The sequence below is a fragment of the Cyprinodon tularosa genome, unplaced genomic scaffold, assembly GCF_016077235.1.
Source record: "Cyprinodon tularosa strain WSP-4 unplaced genomic scaffold, ASM1607723v1 ctg467, whole genome shotgun sequence".
Taxonomy (NCBI): Eukaryota; Metazoa; Chordata; class Actinopteri; order Cyprinodontiformes; family Cyprinodontidae; genus Cyprinodon; species Cyprinodon tularosa.
This window is the reverse complement of record NW_024039193.1, coordinates 1,980,016-2,004,632: the sequence shown is the minus strand read 5'-3', so window position 1 is coordinate 2,004,632 and position 24,617 is coordinate 1,980,016. Positions and strand designations below refer to the sequence as shown.

At 35.9% G+C, this 24,617-nt stretch overlaps 1 protein-coding gene across 1 annotated transcript in view; it reads left to right on the top strand.

The window, feature by feature from the left end:
* cntnap5a (contactin associated protein family member 5a) overlaps positions 1-24,617 on the top strand; it is a 288,938-nt gene that overhangs the window by 197,872 nt on the left and 66,449 nt on the right. Inside the window, exons 14-18 of the mRNA XM_038301437.1 lie at positions 5,567-5,723; positions 10,004-10,131; positions 13,669-13,839; positions 14,544-14,762; positions 24,179-24,418. Coding sequence (XP_038157365.1) covers positions 5,567-5,723; positions 10,004-10,131; positions 13,669-13,839; positions 14,544-14,762; positions 24,179-24,418 — 915 coding nt within the window. The remainder of the gene's footprint in view (positions 1-5,566; positions 5,724-10,003; positions 10,132-13,668; positions 13,840-14,543; positions 14,763-24,178; positions 24,419-24,617) is intronic.

Here is a 24,617-nt window from a genome sequence, read left to right as displayed (position 1 = left end):
CATGAACACTTTCAGACAGAGGCTGCATTTTTAATGCTCGTCTTTGGTGGCGTAGCATCCACAGTGGATAAAGTCAAGTGAACCTTTGTTCTAACTTTGACTGTGGAGACAGACAGTCGTCCTTTTGATGAGAAGCAGAGTGTGCCGCATTTTCTAATAATTTTAAGACAAAATGGCACCTTTCATGCAAATTCACAGGAAAATGACAACAACAGCAGCTGTTCAAAAAAAACAAACCCTCTGGGATTGCAGATGTAGGCGTGTGCCAAGAACATCTGAAGTTCACCTCCAGTTGTGGCATTTAGCTGTAGAACATGTCTTTCCTGACTCCTCTGTTCCGTCGAACCTTCAGTGAATTCATTAACATTCAAATCGGTCTGTTTTAAGCTCATTGTTTTTTGTCTGTATACAGGAGCTACAATAAGGAGTGTTTGCTTTGCTTAGAAGTAACTGCTTTCAATGTGACAACATAAAAAAAGCCACTTCCAACTGTGGGATAATTGCTTCTTGTCTTGGTGTCCTCCTCCTGTGTTACTTGTTGTTTTCACTCGTTTCTAGGAATAGTTTTCTTATGGTGATACATTCCCTGATATCTAACTGCCAGCTGGATAGCGCCGCTGCTGCTACACCATATAAAAGACATTTTCAGGATATGAAATATTAGCCTTTGAAATTTTTATTTATTCATAAAATGGGTATTTTTCTGTTTTTGCTTTTCTTCAAACACCTCATTAATTTAGATCAACAAATCTTTTAATTGGATAAAGATTACCTGAATAAATCTAATTTAGTTTAATAAATTAAAAAATGCTTCATTTATTTTCATTTAAGGCAGTCTCTTAGGATCAAAGAGCTTATTTTCAAGAGAGACCTGTTTGATTAAACAGAAAAAATAACTGATGTTTTACAAATACAATTTACCCCAAGACGAGAAAAAAAACATCCTTTAAAAACTTCAAAAGAGAGTCTATTGTTTTGTGTGACCAGAATTGATTCTACTATGGACTTAGGAAATAGGTTAAGTCACCCTCTCTGTATTCTACTGCTAATCCACCTCAGTAGAAAGCTAGAAATCTATGAAGGTAGATTTGTTTCTAGATAGAAGAGAATGTGTTTTCCGTTGTTTTGTGTTTTTTTGAAGTGCAAAAAGTTGTGAAGTTCAAATTTTTTTGAATGAATAATCTTGACACAAACGTTCCGCAGTTGGCGGGTGCTTCTCTATTTGTCAGACATGTTTAATTGACAGAGTAGAGTAGAGCTAATACATCCTGATATTTACACTGCATCAGATACTATTCCACTCATGTTATATAGGGGGAACATTATGTGACGGGGTTTATAGACCTGTCAGATACGGTTTCCCCCGTCTAACATGGGAGGAACGTTATCTGATGCGGTGTAAATATCATCAGGCTGCATTACCTCTACTCATGGGTGTGAAGTTTTTTAACAGGGCGTTCAGATCTGGTGAGTGTATGAAATTAATAACTGGGAATGTTTAATTTTGAAATCCTGTGTGATTGGGTTGTTATAGATACTGCAACATCTATCTATCCATCCGTCCATCCTGATTTCTCCCTTTCTCCATATAGGCTAACATTTGATTGTTCTTGCTCTCCGTAGTTCCCCTGTGGCGCGAGCACAGAGCGGCTGTTAAGCTCATTTAGCGAGCATGCACGTTTTCTGTTGCTTGCACAGTGAATTGTGCCGCCTACGCCGTGCGGAGATGCAGGGGAAATCGTATATGACCGAAAAACGTAGCTCGACTTGTTAACACTGGCAAAAAGCTTGCTGGCCAGTGGCGACCATGACTTCCTCAGAAAGATGTCCTTGATGTACACACTTGTCAATCAAACATGTCTGAACAATAGAGAAGCATCCGCCTGCTGTGGAATGTTTGTGTCAAAATTATTCAATCACAAAAATTTGAACTTCAAAACTTTGCACTTAAAAAAAAAGCGATTTTTTTTTTTCACTTCAAAAACATTCATTCAATACTCTTTTTTGCATTTGCAAAGTTTTTTTATTTGATTGATTTTTTTTTTTTTTTTTTTTGATTGAAACAACTTTTTGGGAATTAAATGATTAAGACACAAATGTCCTACCCATGTATGGCCCAAACACAAAATAGATTAATTCAACCTAAGAGAACATTTTCAATAATAAAAAGTGTTCAAATGCAATTTTTGGAGTCTTAAATATTTTATTTGCATTCAAAAACTATTTTCTATGATTAAAAATGTTTATCTTTTCATTGAAGTTACTTTTTTATTGATTCTGTTGTTTGTTTGTTTGAACCAACTTCTTTTTTGATTGAGTAATAAAGACACAAATATCCTACCCATTAAATGGTCCAATCAAAAAACAATGTTACTTCAATTAAAAAAGTTGCTTTAAACAAAAAAGACTGCACTTCTATCAAATAAAATTTTCAATCAAAGAAAAGCAGAGTCTCAAATATATTTTAGCATTCAAATGCATTCAAATACTTTTTTCTTTGATTTCTGAATTTTTTTCATTGAAGTGAAGGTTTTTTAATTGAAAATAATTTTTTTCATTGAAGCTAACTTTTATTTGATTGAATGATAAAGGAACAAATCTACCTTCATACAAACCCAACTGGTGGGATTTAGTGATATGATGGCTAGCAAAGATAGAAACGGTGCCGACAGAGCAGATTTATAATATGATCTTCAATAGTCAATCTTATAGAGAAACAACATTGTTCATTGTTCAGAATTGGATACAGATAAAAACTCTGAGCTGTTACTGTGACACTTATGTTTGTGTTTAAAGTTAGACAAATTGTTATATGATGCTGTTAATATTTTTTTTAAAGGTTAAACCTTTTTTTACTACCCTAATAGTTGGACATTTAACAAATTTGATTTGTTGTATTCATTTGATTACAACAAAGTGAGGCTTCTTACTTAGTAAACCTCAAAACTTTACCCAGAAGTAATCAATAGAATTATTACACTGATTTAAGTGACTGCATTCCAGATGTTTGCTTTATTGGCCCCTTTTTCTGCGACTTCCTGATGTAAATGAAGTAACCCTGGCAAACACCAGCACGTTTAGAGGGCTGTTTGTTGTTGGAGCATCTCGGCAGAGATTGGGGTCACGCAGCAGGAGGGTGACGCTACCCTCGTCATCCAGCAGTGCCTGTAGAGAAAATGTCTGAAATAAACCAATTTTGTTGCATTTCTCTAAACATATTCTTGATCATTTTTCAAATTTAATGCTAAGCAGCAAATGTTTTGCTGGAGGTGAACACGGTGTAAATTAATAATAAAGAAAGCATTGTTTTGGTTTTAATTAGCTCTTCAGAATAAGAGCCTCCCTTGTGCTTTGTATTCTAAACATTTAGGTGCTGTGTTTGTGCTGAATGTTGGGTCTGCCTGTGGGGCATCATGCATCAGTGAAACAGGAAGACACATTTGCCTTCTTGATGAGAATAAGTTGTGTCAATATGAGCCAATTTGAGCGGGAGGTCGACCTGCCCTACAGGAACTATTGATCGGTGCCTTTTCTTATTTGCGAGGCTGTTTGCGGTTCGAACGATGTTTGGAAGAAAAGCAGATGGATATTTGTTTGAAAAGGCAGGGCAGACTTTTGTGATGCAAATGTTGCTGGTTAGATTGGACAGTTTTGGTAGATCAAGTACAGTGTAGATTAGAGTCTCTCTCTAGTTTTCTTCTAATACAGACAGAGTGGTTATTCTTTACAGTCGCAGTCTCTTCTATGGCATGTGCATCCCTACACAAAGCTTTGCTTAATGGAATGTAATATCTGCAGGAGGTGAGCACTGCAGCGGGTGACACCTGGTTATGTATTGTGACACGTAGCTTAATGGGCTTCTCTCTGCTGGCTGGCCTCTGTGCAATGCAGGGTCACATTGTGTGATGGATGATTGAAGCTGGACCCCCCTAACACTTTAGTGAGCGTGATAAGTTATGATTTAACAGCACAGCTAAAGCTTTACTGTCAATTGGCTGGGAGCTGAAGGAAATGGCTCATTTGGTTAATGGATAAATTCATGGAAAAGTAGTTCACTTTGTCATATCTGCTGAGAAATGTTTGTCTTTTTATACAGAATTATATTGTGGGTGTGTTAAAATGGTTATAGTGGTTAAAAGGAGAACTTGTGTGTTAGATCTATTTGTTCACGCGATAAAGGGGCAGCTTTTTCTGGGTGTCCCAGATCCGTGCTGGAGTGCACCCTTAAAATGGTTTTAACTAGTTATTTCAATTCCGAACAAATCTTTAAATTAATGTAAAAATATTAAAATTTTAAGAGTGCTTTTAATATTAATTGTGGTACTATTTTATAAAGAAACAAAATTCAAACACATAAGACACATGTCCATGCAGATAATCGGGCCTTCAGTGTTCTACCCTCTCCTGAATGTGTATTTTCTTTTTCATAATAACAATAATGCCTCTGAAACAGCCCAGAAAAAGTTTTTTTTATGTAAAGTCAGTCCAATTAAGTTTATTTATGTTGCACCGATTCCCAACCACATTTTTTGCAAGTACTTTCTAAAGCATTGGAAAATGTAAATCATTAACGTAAGCATTTGCTCCATGGGTAACTTAATCTATTAGAGAAACACAGACAACATATACTCTTAGCTAGCAATAAATCCATAGGATGAGAAATAGAGTGCATGCTGTTAGATGCAGTAATAGATCTTACAATTTCTGTGTCTTGGACAGAGAAAGGGCAAATCCCAGAAAGAGAGAATCAAGTATATCATCCTCAGAGCAAAACATGGAGCTGTTTAGTGGAATGGATCTACCTATGGCCCCCTTCAGGATTTTGTCAAAGCTTAACAAAAGGTTACATTGAACTTCTTCGGATAGAAAATCGAAATATCAGAAAAATAAAGTTAATGTCAGTAATGAATGCTGCTAGTGCATTCTTTAGAGGAACTTCTAAAAGAATGAAGAAAAGTTGTCTTTACGTCTTCCAGCAGTCTAATCCCATCACAGCATAACTACAGAGATAGATAAGGATAACCTGAGCCTCTAACTTTGCTAAAAGTTATGTTTTAAGCCTGTTTAGAAATAAACAGGGAGTCTGACTTAAAAGACCAGACCAGAATACTATGGCTTGAATAGTATCGCATTGAAAAACACCAGATTTTCTTTAATAATGGTATAAAGCTGCCTCTTCATTAAGGTACTGTAAGTTTGCAAAAGATATGTAGGTTAAAAATCAAAGCCAGCCACTGCATATTCAAAAGTATTTCCAAGAGGCTCTGGGGTAATTTATGTTCCTCTATTTATATTAAAAAATATCAAATGATCCAAAAAATCTAAAATGCTATATTGTACAAATTGTAGGTTATTACATAATAACAAAAGAAGCAATAACTTCTTTAGAAGTTAATCTAAAAGATTAAGCATCTGTGATTAAGCCTCCAAAGGTAGAGAGAACTTTAGTGAAATATATCTGTCTGTTTGTTATTTGATGCCCATCAAAAATAGCTTTTCTTATGATAAGTAGATGCAGGAAATGTGAATCAGAAAGATGCCCTGACTGACTGTGTTTGTGTTGCAGATGGAAGTCCGCTGTCCTGGTGGCTGGACCGTGATGGAGACAAAAGGAGTTACTGGGGAGGCTTCCTTCCTGGAGTACAGCAATGTTCCTGCAGCCTGGAGGAGAACTGCGTGGATATGAATTACTTTTGCAACTGTGATGCTGATACAGACAGTTGGTATGAAATATGCATTTTTTTTATATTTAGAGTTAAATCTTTTATATATATACACAATCTTTATGTCACTCACAGTGTTTAACATATTTCCAGACAAATATTTTATAGAAATATTCTACTGTATGTAAATAAATCCCACACTTTAAAAAGGGAAAGACAGTGGTGTCTTGTCTTTCCACAGCTCCATTTCCCCCCCCCCCCCTTACAATATGTCTTAACTGACTTAAGAAGCATGTTGTTATGTGAAACACTGCAATGATCAAAGCTTGTGGACTTTACCAACTGACAGGAAAAGGGCTGCATGCCTCTTTGCTTTGTTTTTAGCACAAAAGAGGGTAGGTTATTCTTTATGAAATAACATAGTTGTGTCTCCTACTCCTACTTCATTATTATGACACGTCTGAGAAAACTGGGATTTATGCAAATACATTTGAGCAGAGAAAGGAGGCTTTGAGGGGGAAAAAAATAATCTTTCTTTGATGTGGTTCATTTCGTATTTATTAGGTTCTTAATGATTTTATTTATTTACCAACTAATTATTTATTGATTATTCTCATTTCAACCCTGATAATGAACTCATATTTTATGTCATGCTTCGTTATATCCAACACAATAATCAAATGACGGCCTCTGCGATTCAGCATCTTTTGGTGCGAGTTTGTTTTCTGTTCAATTTTTTATGTTTTAAATGTTTGATTTCAGCTCAGCAGATAATTATTATAGCTTTGTTGGAATATTTGTATGAATGGTTGCTGCTTTAGTACTTATAGTGTTTCTTGACACCATGACATTTACCAAAGAGCTTATAAAGAAAATTACATAATAAGCAAATAATATATTTTGTACATTTATTTTTAATTAGATTAGAATAGAAAATCCCTTAATTGTCCCAAAATAGGGAAAATCTGGTTTTTACAGCAACAAAAAGATTATAGACAAATGATCCTTTAACCTATTGACAATATCTTGAACCACATTTTGAACATAACATCTCTTTGGCTGATCTAAAAAAAGTTTCTCTTATATAAGATTAGACTGGGTCTTGCTTATGTGTGCAGAACAAAGAATAAAACCAAAAAGGCAGATTGAAGAAAATTTAATTTTAACATGATGAACAGATGCAGCATTGAAGCTTGGTGTCACACTAAGGTATCCATGAAAACAGCTGGCCTACATTAGATGTACACTCTTTCACAACCAGCTGTTATATGATCAGCTAATACACCACAATCAAATTGGACTAGATATAACTTAATCAGACTAAATTATATTTTCAGGTGTGCTAATACATTTACATACCATGATGTAATTCTGATTTTTTTAGTGTTGTTCAGAGAATAAATACGGAGCTTATCCAGGGTTTCCGCGGGTCCTTAAAAAGTCTTAAAAGGCATTGAATTCTTCAAAATAAAACTAAGGCTTTAATTGGTATTAAAATGTCTTAAATCAGTCTTTTGTAGGTCTTAATTTTTAAAACATCATAAATAGGATAATTTTATTACGATTTATTTTTGTAATCTAAATAAAACGTTAAAATTGACAATTTTTTTTACCGGTAATTTAAAAAAAATAACGGCTCACCATTATTGGTTCCGTCCCGATAACGGAACCAATAAAAGCGTAGTTGAGGCCGGGACATTTGGGAGATGTGCCATTAACTTTTTGTCTGGAAAATATGAGCAAGTGTAAATGTAACCAAAATTGTCTATCCAGCCAATTTTCTCCATTGCTAAAGCCAGGGAACATATATGAGGCACAGTGTATTTTGTGCAAGAAGTCATTCAAGCTCGAAACGATGGGAATTAAGGCAGTGGAGTCACATGCGAAGCGTGAAACACAAAGTGTCAAAATGGAGTTACGGAGAAACACCCGGTATTTCTCTGTTTTGTTCCACCCTTGTCTCTGCAACGCCTCCACTTATCACCAAATCAAACATACTAAGAAAACGATACAAAGAAAAAAAGCTGCAAAAAAGACTTAGCACTGGTTATGTAGTGGCTTTAAAACTGATTTGTTTTGTTACCTTCTAAAACAAAGTTTATAAATTCAGTTAAATAATTGTTAAAATATATCTGTCATTTGTGTGTTTTTAGCTTTCTTCCTGTATGGGAAGCTTTTCAAAATTTGAAACAGTGCAGGGGTTTATGTTAAAATAAACCTTTGGGTTAAGTTGTGTTTTTTGTGAATTTGGTCTTAAATTTTTATTTCAAGTGGCATTAAAAAGTCTTAAAAAGTCTTGAATTTAACTCTCCTTATGCTGTAGGAACCCTGTTATTGTTCTACTAATGCTCACTATCTCTGGAAATCAATGTATGTATAAAATAATGTTTGCTGTTTTAAAATCATAATGCCAAGCTGATACTTAGGTAAACTCCTCAAAGATTTACATTACTAGTTTCTTAACAGTGAAACATCCCTGAGAGCTTGAAAAGTGTTTTTTATTAGCTGTAGATGAGCTCGGTTATTTTCTCCAATGCTAAAACTTTTTTTTAGAAAAAGCTTTCAGTTCTTATAAATACTTGGGTTGTCTTGCATGAACCTGAGGTCTGAGATTCCCCCAGAGTGGCTCAGTCACATTGAGGTCAGGAGCCAGAGGTGGCCAGAACCGTTACCTGCCTCGCTGTAGTCAAAAACAGGTCGACTTGGTCTTGTCTTTCAGGATCATTGTCATGTTGGACAGTCCAACAAAGTCTCATGAGCAGCTTCCAAGCTGATGAAAACACATTTTACCCCATTGGTTCCTGTAATATTATTTTTGCCATCAATGTGCCAGAAAGTTCCATCTTCAATTTTGACTAATATAAGCAGAAATCATCAGCAACCCATCCCCATGGTTCACCAGAGGAAAGACGCACATTTCATCTTATGACTTCTCAGGAAATTATCATTTAAATTGTTGTCCCATCCCTCCAAATAACTTTGTTCCAGATGTTTTAAACCTTCTGGAGGACTAAATGACTTTCTGCTGGTGATTGGACCATGTAGACCATCCTTATTTAAGTGTCTTTATGTTGTGCATCTTAAATATGCTTACCCACTTTCTCAGAGTCCATTATCAGTGAGGGGTTTTATCTTAATTTAACTTAAATAAATATCTGTACAGTGAAGACAGCTTCCTATTACATCAACTGTAAATATTTAGAATATTTAGAAATACCCAGGTTATCTAATCCTTTATTCTGGGAGATTTTTTGTATTTCTCTTATTAATTATTACGATTTAGAGAGAAAAATGATAATTGTTTGATACGAAATGGCTTTATCCACCTACAATGTTTTTAACATTCTCTGAATTCATTCCAGGGAAGGGAACATTTTGAGAACAACTGTCATAAACTGTTCATGGTATTTTCTGTTAATTTAAGATAATCAGAAAATAATTGAATCTTTTTGTCTTTTAAAGTGTGTTGCGATGAAAATTGGGTATAATTGGAAAACTATGAGTAAAGTTGAATAAGTCAAACCAATAAAATCCCAAAATAATGAATCTAAAATTTGTAATGACCTTGATATCAACACACAGAAGTTTATGAGGGTATTTTATCCATATTCTGTGATTAGCAGCAGTTCCAAATCTTAATAGCAAGAAAATAAAAGCTAACTAAAGTCTGTGGTGTGGTCATGAAGTGAACTAAGCTGCTGCCCAGAAAAAATGATATAAAATAAATTGCAGTGGTAAAACTTCACCATTTGGCTAATTAGCAATTGAAGTGCTAACATGCTCAGCAGAAATCACATTAAAACCAACCTTTTTAGCCCCACATCCGCTGAACATTTTTTACATTTTGTTTCTTAAAAGTAATGAAGAGAAAATCCCCTGTTAAGCAGCAGTTATTATGCCTTCTCATCTCATCACTTGTAGCAGCTCATTTAGTGTTTTTGATATGAGAAATTTCATTAACATTTTTTTTGACAGCATTTCCTTTAAAATAATTAATTACAGCAAAAGCCTGACATAATGAATTACGCATCTGAATTATAATTATTATGTGATGTAGAAATGAAAGCTAATCATAATTTCTGTGTGTTGATTGGAGTGAAAGGTGAATATAAGGAGCTGGGCTGTAGGAGCAGCATGCTGTTGTTCACAGCATGGTAATCCTCTCCAAAGCTTCTCTGATCCCAGAATAGTTTCTATATTTTTACAGGCGCTTGTCTACATTATGGGAGATTTATCTCTTTACATTCTGTGATTGTAAAAGAATATACGACTTTATTAAGACCAGCATGAAGAAGCTCAGTCCGCTGTTTTTTTAATGCATCTATTTCCCTGTTTTTTAGGGCTAATGACACAGGCCTCCTCTCCTACAAAGATCACCTTCCAGTCAGCCAGATAGTGATCGGAGACACCAATAGGACCGGATCGCAGGCTGTCTACCACGTCGGCTCTCTGCGTTGTTATGGAGACAGTAGGTGATCACCTCGGTGCTGCAGCTGCTGTGCCAGATTTGGTTGCAGATGGAGGCAGATTTGAGACAAACAATGTTCAGACCGTGTCTTTCTGACTCCTGCGTTTGTGTTTGTCAGTGGATAAAGAGTTAAGAGTCCTTCTGCTCTCAGGCAAACCTGACAACTGATGGCAATATACCGTCTGAATATCTTCTGACGCCAACAGAAGGACACTGTCAGCAAGAAAAATTCAACAATCTTTAAATAGTTTTATCACAAGGTTTTAAATGAAGTGCGGAAATGTAATTGCAGGAAAAAAAAGATTTCAAACAAGTTGTATTTGTTGTTTAAAATGGATAATTGTTTAGGTTTATTATGATTACCAAAATTATGATTTTCTACTAAATGCCACAATGAGATATATTTTCTGTTATATGACATGATGTGAGGCTGAAACATGATACAATATTCTCAATATTTAGCATCAAGAACCCCTCCTTTATAAATTGAGATTTCTTGCAGAGGAAATCAATATATGTACTAGCAATTATCATCACAATATTTGTATGTGCAATGTCCACATCACAAAATTACAATCACAGATTTTGTACATTACACCAGCATTTGTCTTCTGCAGACAAGCTTTGCCTTAGGGAGCAGCTTCTAACACCTGGTGAACTTTTTTGGTTAGGGGTCCTGCTCAGGGACCCAAAGTGACAGTGTTGGCTTTGAAACCATGACCTTGCAGCATCTCAATTCAATTCAATTCAGTTTATTTATATAGCGCCAAATTCACAACACATGTCATCTCAAGGCACTTTAGTTCAACCAGATCATACAGTCAAATTGATACAAAGTTTTCTATCCAAGGAAAACCAGTTGATTGCATCGACTTATTGACTCAAATACAATCCCTCACACTAAGCATGCTTGTAGCGACAGTGGAGAGGAAAAACTCCCTTTTAACAGGAAGAAACCTCCAGCAGAACCAGACTGAATGTGAGCGACCATCTGCTGAGGCTGACTGGGGTTCAAGGAGACATGACCCAAATGCCCTGCACAATTACCACTAGGCCACCACTCCTAACTTTCTGTATTAATTTTCTTTATTCCAATAAAAGTAGATGGATGAGAATTCTACATTCTGATATTTGGTCTGCTGATATGTGTAAAAATGTGAAAAAAAAGTAAAATGGTAAAAGCAAAACCCCAGTCATATTTATTGTCACTAGGAATTTGCTTTGAGAAAGGCAAGAAAATAAAGGTAATAACATTTATGTAGAAGAGTAAAACCTATATACATAAATACATTTGCCATTGATGATCAGCACAAAACCTTTGGAGGTCCTTTCTGCCATCACCTTAATCTCTAAGGCCCTTCCAGTGTTTCTCTATTAAAGCCAATGCTGCTGTGTGTTTCTGGGAAAACAGGAAACAACGTGGCAGTTTGCAAAACTGCTGCAGAATCAGGATTGTCTTTACACAACAGAAGGTTCTAGGAAATGGGTACGATAGTTTATGGAGTTTATGGAGAGCTTAGTGAGGTCTTAATTCTGCATAAAGGCCGGTGTAGCGGTCACTGCCTTAAAAGCAGACAGGAAATCACTGAATCAGAAACAAACCCGTGCATTTCTGTGTGGGACCTGTGTGTTCATTATTGCATGAAGTGACCTAAGGGCAGGTTTTTTTTTTAAGTAGAAGTATCTAAAGAGGTGGCAAACCAGACCAAGCATGAAGTGTTTTGTTTACGTCCCAAACTCAAACCACATTTTGCGCGGATTACAACAGCATGCCTGCATCGTAAAAACTGACCCGTCTGCTGTCCACATCTGTCACACACTGAAAACATCTGGAGCTTTATGAAAAAAAAAAAATCCCACAAAGTGTTCAGCTGCTTAAATCCTGAAAACATTTCGCTTTTAAACCCCTGACAGCTGGTCTCCTCATTTCTCCTCAAACACTCTAAAAGATGAGCTGATGGAAAACAGAGGGAAACATTATCCTGTCACAGGTTTAATAAAATGATGCTGTAGATCCAGGACATGACAACGCTAAGAGCTAAGGTAGAGGGCAACATGAGAGGAAGTCCAATTGAATTCAGCTCAAGCATTCATGATGTTAATAAAAACAGCAACAAAAACTATTCTCCTTGGAACCAAAAAAATCTTGAGAAGAGCTACAGACTGTATCCATTATGGGTAACTAGAATGCAGAACGCCTGATGTTAGGTTTCAAGTGCTCAGTGCATTGTAGCAACAGATGTAAATTTACATTTTTTGACATCTGCCATTTTAGCTCCATTAGTTGTTTATATTTCCGTATCTATTATGATTGAAATTGTAGAGATGTCAAAAGTACTCACATTCTTAACTGAGTATAAGTGGTGGAAAGTGTTGGTCTAGTGATTAGAGCAGTGCGCTTGTGCTTTGAGAAGGTTGCAAGTACCCGGTTTGAGCCCCACAGCGTCCACTAAAAAATTAAATAAAAAAAAACAGACTCTACAATGCACTTGAGTACAAAAGTAAAATGAAGTTTTTGTTTTAAATGATACAAAATAAGTGAAAACCAACCACAACATTGAAAAAAAAATAGGTTAATGTTACTCTTTTGCTCTTTGTGTTGATAGAGAGAACATAAAACAATGTTTGGTTTCGTTCTAAATTAAAAAGACCAGATGATATAGATTGAGCAGAACAGAAGTTCCCAACAATTTGAATATTTTAGAGCTCTGGTATGAAAGAGTTACCTGAAACATAATCAGCATTTACATTCGAAATTCTAAAAAGTGCAAATGGATGGGAATGATCATTCATTTGCAATGTTTCCCAGCTGCCTGTCTACATCTGTGTTACTATCAGTGTCATTGTATAAACAAACTGGGTTGCAACTTGACAGACTCCCTTCTTTATTTTCCTTATTTTGTTTGGCTGTTGCATCATGTTGATATTAAAATGTAGAAAATTTACAAGCCAGTTAAAGAAAGTAAGGAGAAAAAAAGTAAGGATTTTTGTGTTCAAATGTAGTGAGGAAAAGTTCAAAATTACTCAGAAAACTAAAGAATGGATACTAAAAAAAGGAAATTTAATATACTAGGTATACTTTGTTACTTGACACCTCTTCCTGTTAAAAGGGAGTTTTTCCTCTCCACTGTCGCTACAAGCATGCTTGGTGTGAAGGATTGCAACCAACCTTAGATAGAAAACTTTCAATCAATTTGACTGTTTGATCTGGTTGAATTGTCTCTGTAAAGTGCCTTGAGATTACATGCGTTGTGTGGTTGACGCTACATATATAAATTGAATTGAATTGATGAAATTTAAATTATCAGAAAAGTGGCTAAATAAATAGAAAAAAGCAAACAGAGTCGCCTTAATTTAATTAGAAAAGTCCCATTGAGGTCTGAGCAAATCTAAAGAGAAGTTTTTTTTAACCCATAACCTCTTTGACAAGAGCAAATAACTTCACATCAGCTAGTTGTACACATGGAGGGGAGTATGGGGAGGGGGGAGGAGGGTCTCTTTTGTTTCATTCACTGTTCTTCCTTTTGTTTTTTTCAGAATCTATTTGGAACGCGGCCTCTTTCTACCAGGAGGCCTCCTACCTGTACTTCCCCACCCTGCAGGCAGAGCTAGCCTCAGATATCTCCTTTTACTTCAAGACCAGCTCTCCCTCAGGGGTATTTCTGGAGAACCAGGGCCTGAAGGACTTTATCAGGGTGGAGCTGAGCTGTGAGTGAATGTTAATACCACAATAAGAGTGATGCAGTACATCATGACTTGCCAGAGTGTCCACATATAAAGAATGCCCACAAAAGCCATCAGCAATATACTTTGCTCTTCTTTGGGAGTACTGTGGTTGACAGTTCAATTTCCCGGAGAAGCAGCCTGTCAGGTTTGCACAGCATGATGTAATCCCAGTGGCACAGTCAACAGCAATAGCTTGCTGTCATACACATATAGAAGCTTAATGAATTTGTCTGACGGGTGAAGTGGAAATAAAATGGAAAACCCCTTTCAGATTTACTGCAACATCCTCCTGAAAATTATACGTTTCCTCAAAAGGTTTTACTTTAACAAAAGAAAGGTACAAACCTGAGCTTTTAGCTAGCAGACGCTCTATTTGTTAAAGCAAGAACAACTTCAGCAATATGCTCAGGTGTCTGCAGACGCTTATTATCATGCGTTTTGTTCTCAAACCTGGGGGGGACGTTGTGTGGATATTTGGAGTCTTTATGTATTGCTGCAGCATCAGACACATGAAATATTGACAAGCTGTCAGCTGAGCTCCTTCATAAATGTATGCAGGTCATCAAGTTTTCAGCAGCATTGTATCAGGTTGCATCAGAAAGGCAGGATGGAGAAGAACCTCATATAAAACCTCATATCATATTCAGTCTGATCTGGCTCTATGTCTCCGTGTGTGTGTCCCTCAGCTCCAGCAGTGGTGACTTTTTCCTTTGATGTGGGCAACGGTCCGGCCGTCCTGTCCGTGAAGTCCCACCTCCCTCTGAATGACAGACAGTGGCACTACGTGAGGGCAGAGCGGAATGTGAAGGAAGCGTCCCTGCAGGTCGACAAGCTGCCCCTTCGTCTCCTGGAGGCTCCGGCTGACGGACACCTCCGCCTCCGGCTCAGCAGCCAGCTGTTTGTGGGTAGGCTTTCCATCAAACTGACTACAGCTTCACATGAATCTGTTTTTAGCTACATTGGGGGGAAAAAGAAAATCTAATAAATGGTTAAAAAGAAAAGTGTTTTCAGCTGTTATGGCCATCTATGTCAATTTTCTTTTAAATTGTAATTTTCATCTATTTAGCTTTAGCTTTAATTACTTTGTATTTGTATGCAATATATTCAGAGCCAAAACCTCTAAATATGAAATTAAAATAGTTTCCATTCCTCTGTTAACTTTTAGACCCTCACATTAACCCTTAAACAGGCAGGAGTGGAAAATAAGTTGCAAAAAATAATTAAATAGTATCACTCATCTCTTTAGGCCCTAAGTAAAATATTTCCACATTCAAAATGTATATATATTCAATATTTTGGATTTTATGAGTTGTATCTACCAGGATACGTTGCCCTATTAAGGTATAAACAGATCCCCAATGATAAACATACTACTGTTCAATTTGATGAATTATACATTGTTGTATTCCTTGGTCATTTACATTACACATAGCACTTTTAAAGTTGATTTTATTCATTTTTACCAATACTGCGATCAATATCCTCTTCATCAGAACTGCTTTCACTCACTGCCTCCAATTAATGCTTGCTGAACATTACTTCCTGATCTCCATCACTCTTTGACTCAGAGTCAGAAGAACTTGCAGGAATCTCCTCTATCACTCTCATTCCTGTGCTTTGCTTTCTTTTCCCATAAAAGGACCTAGCTGAGATGCCCTGCTTGAAAATAAATACATTTTTTTTTGAGTAAAATACAGTTATACTGTTATAATGGGCACAGCTGTACATGATAATATCTGGTACTGCAGTAATTATTAAAAATGAAATTTTTTATAATGCACATTGATCAGATTTCTATCCCTAATCTGGCAACGTATCTCAGGGGACACATACATTTCAATAGCTGCTAAGAAACACCACAAACATAGTTGGATTTTTTCTTCATCAGAATGTTTAGACAAATGTCCTAATTCATTTTAGGAATTTATATTGTTGTTTTATTGAAAATAAGTATGACTAATATATGATTACTTTTCCCCAAGGAAGCAGGTTCTCTATCACTGGCGGCCATGATGTTTTCTGATCAGGCTGACAAAACCATGATAGATAGCCTGAACCACATTATGTGATCTAGATGCTAATACCAGACAAGACTTTTGATAAATGCTAACTTGATTAGTGAAAACCTCCCAGCATACCCCCTACAGGATGTTAAAGAGTGTGTATCTCCTGGTGCAAAGTGCCTGTTTAAGGGTTAATTTGGAGATCGCTTTTGTGTGTCAAATGTTGGGTTATGACAACGACAGTAAAATATTGTAAAATATTCCAAAAGAGTAAAAAAAAAAAAACATTCCACTGGACTTTGTTTCCAGGTTTTAAGACGTTTTGCTCTCATCCAGGAAGCTTTTTCAATTAAAAATGTCAGAAATAGCATTGAGTTTGAGGCTTTATATAGTAGCCCAACTTAGAAAACATGCATATTTTTTCTGAGGGTCATTTTGCTTCTTTGTTAGCCTGCAATACCCATTATCTATCAAAGGGTATAAAACAGTTTTATGATTTTTTTTTTTCTTTTTTTAACAGTTTGAACATGTTTTGAAGTAAGATTATGTGAGCCTTTGTTTCATCTAAGATATAAGAAATTTAAATTATTGTTTGTTTTGATATTTTTGCTGGAAATAAACAACATCAATGTTCTTATTTTCATTTATTATAGCTGGAAGTTGAGAGACTCACAAGAAAGTGACGCCACCCAGAAAATTATAGAGAACAATAGTTAATTCATTCAGATGAACACTTTCCACTATTTTTTTTACCTCTTTATCTTTTTTTTTAGATCATGCTTCTATTCTATCTTTTTTAAGCATTAGACATGTTAAAATAGAGAAGATAAAAAGGTCACATTTATTAGAAACACAAATAACTTGACGTTTTTGTTGTTTTTTTTCAGAGAGAAAATATCCATAAGATACACATTATTTAATGTGTGAAATGTTGAACCTCAGGAGGGAGACTGTTATCTCCAATTGGTCTTAGAAAGCAGAAGCAGTGCCAGATACAGTAACAGAACCATTTAATCTCATGCTATACTTTACAAACACTTGACTCACTCAAACCTGAAAGTTGGAGATAGTTTATAACTATCTGACCATGAAATATTTTTTTATTATATATATTTTGCAACAAATAAAAAAAAAAAACTGTATGCAGCAAAACACTGTGAATCTCACACCCTTGATCTTGGTAATCACAGCCTTTGATAAGTGGAGCTCATTAAAAGGAACATGTTGAGGTATTTATTTTCTCACATCTAGACCTTTGTGATTTTTTAATATCTCTGCTGAATTAAAGGAGCTGACAAATAAAAAGTACATTGTGACATTAAAATGTTTTTTCTAACAGCACATTGTAAAAAATGTAGAACAATAAAACTGTACAGATTATGAAACAAATGTATTTGCAAAACACCACAAACATTAACTCTCTAATGTTTCTTTAAATTATTCTGCACACCTAGGAAACATAATGTCACTATATCATAAAATATTAAAGTTTTCTCTTTTCAATATACTTAAAAAATGGTGTCCAACTTGGTGTTTGACACAAAAATGCTATAATTTTCCGTAAATTGTAAATGGCCGGTACTTATATAGCATCTTTTCAAGTCAGGAGACTCGACCAAAGTGCTTTACACTACATTCAGTCATTCACCCATTCATGCAAGCACTCACTCAGCGATGATGGCGAGCTAGATAGATAGATGGTGCAGGTAACCTTCAGCACAGCAGCAGGAGCTACAGCAAAACTGTAAATTTAGTGTCACTTCTTTGCAGGAAGCTCCTCAGAACCTCCAACACCCCACCCTGCCCACCCACCCCTTGTTTTTCTTAAGTGGAACACTGAGTGAAAATGTAAAGGGTTATCCAGCACACTCCAGCAGACATCAAGGGTGCTCTATGTGTGTTAAATGTCAACATTTGATAAGTTGGAAATGAGTAAGTGTTGGCATCTATTAACCTCTGTGACTCCAGAACTGTGGAAACTTTGTTACAATTAACCTAATGCAATGCATCAAAGTATTCATAAAATATTTAAACACCAAGAATAGCTCAGACTGGTGAATAGATATATAGCTTTATGTTGGAGGTCAAAGGGGAGGTGAGAGGGAAGAAAAAGTCCAGTTATTGGCCCGACCTTGAGAAAACCATTAAATCAGAGGGTTTAGAGGATGAGAGTCACCTGCACAGTCTGGTATATAGAAGATGCTCTGAGGAAACTATCCATTAACGGAAACCTAATGCTGCCCTGGTGTTGTTGTGAAGTTCCTGCAATTCTGCTCAATCAGTGGATCCTGCTCTATAATTAATGATAAGTACAGCAGAAAAGAGAAGCCGTCCAACTGCCTTCAGGCACTAGTAATATGCACAGCAGCTAGTCACTGACTTTGTCCATCTGCTGTTTGTTGCTGCTGATGAACGATGGACAGATTTTGTTTTACTAGCAGCAGCTGCTGCAACTGAGAAAGAGGAGCTTTTAGAGGAATCACAACAACAAATCTGTAAGTTAAATCCACTACAGATAGCGCAAACATTGCAACTGAGAGCTGAACTCCCACTGAATTTAAAATGGCTAATTGGAAATGAACTAAATGACTCACGCTAGTCTGCCTCTCTCTATTTAGGACATTTTTTATCCAGAAAGTAAAACAAACATTCGAAAATGTTTACTTTAAAATGTAAAAGTTTAAAGACAATAATAATTGATTTGTCAGCCTCACTTTATCACTACACTCCACCTGCTATTCCTGTATCTACTGAAAAAATATCAGACTTATGTAGTTTCTGACTAAGTGGTCTTATACGTTTATAGGTCTGTGCATATTCTGTGAATTAGATTTTTTTACAGCAAAATAAGAATCTGAGTTGCTTTTTTGTGGTAAAACACATATGAAGAATTTTATCTTTGGTTAATATTCATATTTAAAAAAACACTGAATCCCCCGGGTTGAGGAAACAACACATTTTTTTTTTTCGGATTTCTAGATGGGTACCTCATTCTATAAATACTTTATGCTGCAACTTCAAGAGGTTTCTTCTGTTTCTTCTGCAAACTTTGGGTCCATCTAAATTGTGCAAATCAATAAAGGCACTTCAGCCAAAGTGGAAGTAAGTCAGCGGTCGCCTGATGGGTGCCGTCTAAGTAGTGTTATGGAAGCAGGATCTCTGCTCTCATTGTTCATTTATCTTAAGGAGCTCCTGACATTCCTATCTGGTCAATATGAGCTATACTGCTATACTGTCACCATTCTTTGCATAACACAACCCAGTCACAACCTACCAGATGGATTTTCCCCAAAATACATAATTTCCTCACTTGCAGTCTGTGTGACACGTCCAAATATACGCACATTCATGTGTTTAGGGTTATTTAATGGGATTTCAGCTGTTGGCTACATTTTCCCGAAGGCTGTAGCATCCTCCACATGTGTTTTCTTCGCTTCATGAAGTTCAAAAGGCTGAAGGCTGTTGGGATTCAGCAGAGCAGCCTGGAGCTCCTTTTCTACCCTGGGTAGTTTTCTTACTCTTGACCCCCCCCTTCCCCATACACCCCCCATAGTTAAATGGATAGGAACTAAGAACAAGAGGTATATTTAGCCAAAGTCGGATGGACCCCTTGCCTTTCTTAGGATTGTGTCATGGAAGTAGAGCTGGGTTTAGAGCAAAGCGTTTTTGCAATCGCAACATTTCATGTCATTCATTACTATAATAAACATCTACTCTACCTGAGGTATTTTTAAAAAGCCACTTTAGATTAGGCTAAAGTTTTACAGATTTTCTTTACAGATTAACCCTTTAAAACCAATTGTATCATAATTGATACATGAGCTTTTGAGGACTTTGCATCATCAGTTTGATGTTGCTGATCTTAAAAACCCTGACTTACACAATCAGACACATGTAATGAACAGAAAATGTCTTTAATACTCTACAGAAATGCCTAATGTATCAAAATTGATTAAAATAAACAATCTAATTTAACTTATACAAATTATATATATATATATATATTCTTTTCTTTCGTTTTTCAGAGAGTTCAATGACAACTCTAAATAAAAAAAATGAATTTTCTTTCATTTTTTTCATGGTCCAGGCTTTAAAGGGTTAAAACACAATTGTAGGAATCGCCTTCTTTTTTGATATTGTAACAAAGCTTAAAAGCAAAAAGGTGCAACTGGATGGTTTGATGATGTAACTTTGGATTTTAAAGGTACAGTAGGCCTAAATCTGTACCCATCATAGCAGGGGTGCTTTGCTTTAACTGTGAAACTTAAAAATGGCTGAAAGTTAAAGGTCTCCTTCACATCTGATGAGATTCTGGAAATCCCTGGTGTTTTTATGTGGCCTCTAAACTCCTAGTGATATTCAGCTGCCCTCTACCTCCTTTAATGATATGATATAAAATAATAGTACTGTTTCATGACTCCAACAATTGAGATATAATAATGCAAATATTTTAACAGAGAAAATAAAATTTGAGGTGTTAAACTTGCTGTACTCTTTATCTGTCTTATATCTTCTCAAGCAGCTGTATCTGCCTGCAGCTATCTAACCATTTTTCAAAAATCGAATTGTTTTATTGTTTGTTTGTTCAATAACTACACTGTTTAAGGTGCGTGACAACTGTCTTTCGTTTGTCGCATTCCTGCTGCAGTTACCTCCTTTCTGACATTTAAATGTGCCACAATAATGACTCCCTGTTATAGAACACCATAAAATCTTATTCTTCTTTCCATTTTAATTGAATCACAGCTCAAGGAGACAGATAATGCACCTAATAGCTCATTTAACTTCAAATTAATTTACTAAATAAAAGAAAAGACAGATGGAGGTGAAACACCTCTGAGGAGCTCAAAGATAATTTCATTTTTAAGGTTCACAAAGGTGCTGTTTCACATTTCTCTGAAAAAATAAACTTAATATGATGATATAGTGTAATTGCCTATCGCTGTTTAACATTTAGAATAGTGCAAACACAATGTAGAAATAATTTGTTCAAAAACACCTCGCTGCTGGAAAAATAAGGAATTGGATCTGTATGTTGTTAAATAAGAAAAGACTGCTTCCATGAGTAGAGACCGCTCTAGAATTCCCTTAGGTTGCCAGCACAGACAGTCCAAGACGTGGTTCAGAATACAGAATGCGGAAAATAAAACAGGCTGCAAACAAGATAAACAAACAACAGACTTCATCAGGTTTTACAAGAGGCCAAAAGAATCCCAGGGAGCAGATCAATGACCTGAGTTTCCCTTAAACAGACAGAGCCTGGAGTCAGATATACCTCATAGTTCGTCACCTTCCAGTGTCCCTGACAGCTGGGATGGACCCAGCACAAAGTTTCATGTTTGCTGTAAAAATTATGATAATGAATAATTTTAAAACTTTCCAGAATTGATTTTTCTATTTTAACTATTTGGAAGTTGTGCTATATACTGTATATTTATGTAGTGTTCAGATGTAGTTAGCAGGTAATAATTTTTAAGTTATACCCAGATTTTTCTAGAAAAAATATGTTTTTCTATCTGATTCAATTTTATAATAATAAACGCATGTTTACATTTTTTGCAAGCTGAACATGATCATAAAAAGCAGAAATCAGGGCATAAAAACATCAGTCTTTTTACTAAGATAAATTAACGTCTCACTGATGTAATTTGTTAAATATGGCAGCATATCTATGTTATGATTAGACGTTATCTCATCTTTGCATCTGCAATTTGATGAAAATCTGTTTTAGAGCAGTCAGTTAGTCAGAGTGAGGTACCAGACTCAAGGGGAAATCAACAACAATCCCACTCTCAACAACCTTTAGAAAATTATCTCATTCTTTTTACAAACAAATAAATATTACTTTCCCTTATTATTTAAAACGTATTCTTTAAAAACCAAAATGTGCTATAGACCTAATCTCCCCAATTAGTACAACATCCTAACCTCCAATTATCCATTACTGTAAAACTGTTCATAGCTGTATATTGGTTATTTATTCTCAGCTGCACAGGATTTATGTTGTTGAAACACTTAACAGTACAATTTTTCTTTTTTTTTTTAACTCTTCACTTTTATTTATTTTTTATTCCAAGGTCCACATTTGTGTGACCATTTTCTCTATAACCTTTTTGCTGTTGTAACAACAGAATTTCTCAATTTTTGGACGAGAAAAGGATTTTCTATTCTAATGAAAAGTGTATTTTTGGCTACAGCATAAAATTCAGACACGGAGCACCCACGTAATGTTTCTAAATGAAGGACATGTAGACATGCTAATACAGAGGTAAACACAACAGCAAAATGTCTTCCTGCTATCAAGTGAGGGAAATGACTGATACAGTGGCTGTAATGCAGAATGCCATGAGGGCTTATATAGAGATGTGACATGAGGTGATGAGGAGAACATGCTTACTGCTGTCAGGAGACATCAGGAGGGACAGTTTACATCTATAAACGACAGCAGTATGTAGTTGGGCAGCTGACTGAGCAGCTTACATACAGGGAGCAACAAATTAGGCATCATTGGTTCCACGTCATCTTGTCAAGTAATGTTTTTAACAGCAAAACATTAAAACAAATAGAGCTTTAATATACATATTCTCATCAAAACTTTTAAAAACAATTATAGTTGTTTTTATTTAATTGGTTGCCGTTCATTTTTGGTTTTGGTAAAAGAGAAAATTTGAAGTTCATACAGTAGAACCGCAGAAAAGAATAAAAAACACTAATGATCTTCAAAGTCGGACATAAAGTTTTATTTTATTATTTTGCTTTTTGTTTCGTATTTAGATTTAAAATTAGTGTTTATTTTAGGGCTCATTCACCTATCTAATCTGACTCATGGGACGCCGAAATGGACTGCCACCTTGTGGCTATAGTAGTCACATGTTTTTCACACAATATGTGAAACACGCGGAGCCTGAGTGAAGTGTCCATTTCCAACCAGCGCCCACTGTAGATAGAAAAATGTGCAATTTAATCCATAAAATCTTCCAAATAAAAAGACTGTCATGTTTTTTTTTTTTATTATTATTTATGTATTTTATTATCAAATTAAAAAATGTTGCATTAAATGACACAATATATTGTGGTTAAAACGTAATTCAGCATCATAAATCTGTAATGTTCTGATCAAGAGATGTGAAATAGGATAAGTGTCTGGCATGTTCTGCACATGTGTGAAGCGTTTGATAGGTGAAACACGTTACATCTTTTTTATCATAAGTAAAATGAAAAAGCCAGTCACTGCAGTTTTTAATGTACAAGATGGTGGTATAATATATTATAGTGTTCACTTATATCACGTTTTAAATTGGAGTGGCTCCGGGTGGCAGATATCAGCTAAGCACCTTAGCTGGAAAATTAAAGTATTTTATCAAGAAAAAGACACTAAGAGAGATGAACTGATTATTCTTTTTTTTCCTGGCTTATATAAACGTTCAATTTTCTTTGAGCTCTGACTTGCTGATTCTGATTTTTATCTCACGTAGAATAAAAAAAAAATAAACTTGATGAAAGCACTTCCTTAACTGTCAATAGATTCTTTAAAAACTCGGTCTGTGAAAGAACATCCGCTTGGTTCATTGTTTGAAGACGATGAAAACAAACATGTAAGTATGACTCAGTGACACAGATGAGACAAAATTGTTCCAAAACTTCCCAGCAGTTGCATCAAATACAGATCTGATGCAGAAAGAAAAAGAAAGCATCCATTTTGCTCCCAGTAGAATCAGAAGCCTTTTTATCCATTCATCCTGTGGAAAACGGTGACTGTGGGTCATGCTGTAATAAGAATCCTGCTACAGGGACCTCAGCGGGTAGAAGGGTTAATAGCACTAAAATCAGCACTGGCATACTGCATCACAGCCAGTAACACTGGAAGGTGAGATTTTACTTGAAGTAGCTTGGTTTGAAATGAGGGAATGCATAACAAATGTATGCAGCAAATACAGGCAGAGCTTCTCTTCATCTGAAACAATACCGCATTTAACAAGCTTCATTTATCAGCCTTAAGGGATTGTGAAAGGAGATTATGCCTTTAGGTTTGTGAATTTTTTTTCCTCTCTCAGATAAATTACTTGCACAGCTGTATGATTTATTTTCCATCCAAACTCATCAGTCTTGCATCTCTGGGAGGGAAAATCTGAAGTTATGAAGTAACGTAGAGTGCAAGTCTCCCTCCAAAACTGGTGAAGGCAAATGTTTTGCATTATTACTCTAGATGGGGTTTATATGCCTAAATGCCTTAATTGTTCCCCTAGATTTGCACTGGTTGTTTATTGCCTTACAAACAATGTTAATTGTAAAGTAACTACAGCTTGTAATTTTCTCAGGAGGAACAGCATCCCAGCAGAGAGGTTTCCTGGGCTGTATCAGGTCTCTCATGGTTAACGGCTTGACCTTTGACCTTGAGGAGAGGGCCAGGATGACCCCTGGAGTGAGCTCCGGCTGTCCAGGATACTGCAGTGGCTCTAGCAGTCTTTGTCACAACAGAGGTCGCTGCATCGAGAAGAGCAATGGCTACATCTGCGACTGCTCACAGTCTGCCTACGGAGGGGCTACCTGCAACCAAGGTGAGTCCCGCTCTGTGTGTAAACAAAAGATACACAGTGTAATTCTTTTAATCAATTAACGTTGATCGCAGAAAACAGAAAATCAATCACTGTCAAGGTTATTCCATTACAGAGAACCAATAGGAATACGAGCAATGCAAGAGACAATTAATACTTGTCCCCACTGCGGAGAGAGGGAGCATTTAAAATGCATTAGAAC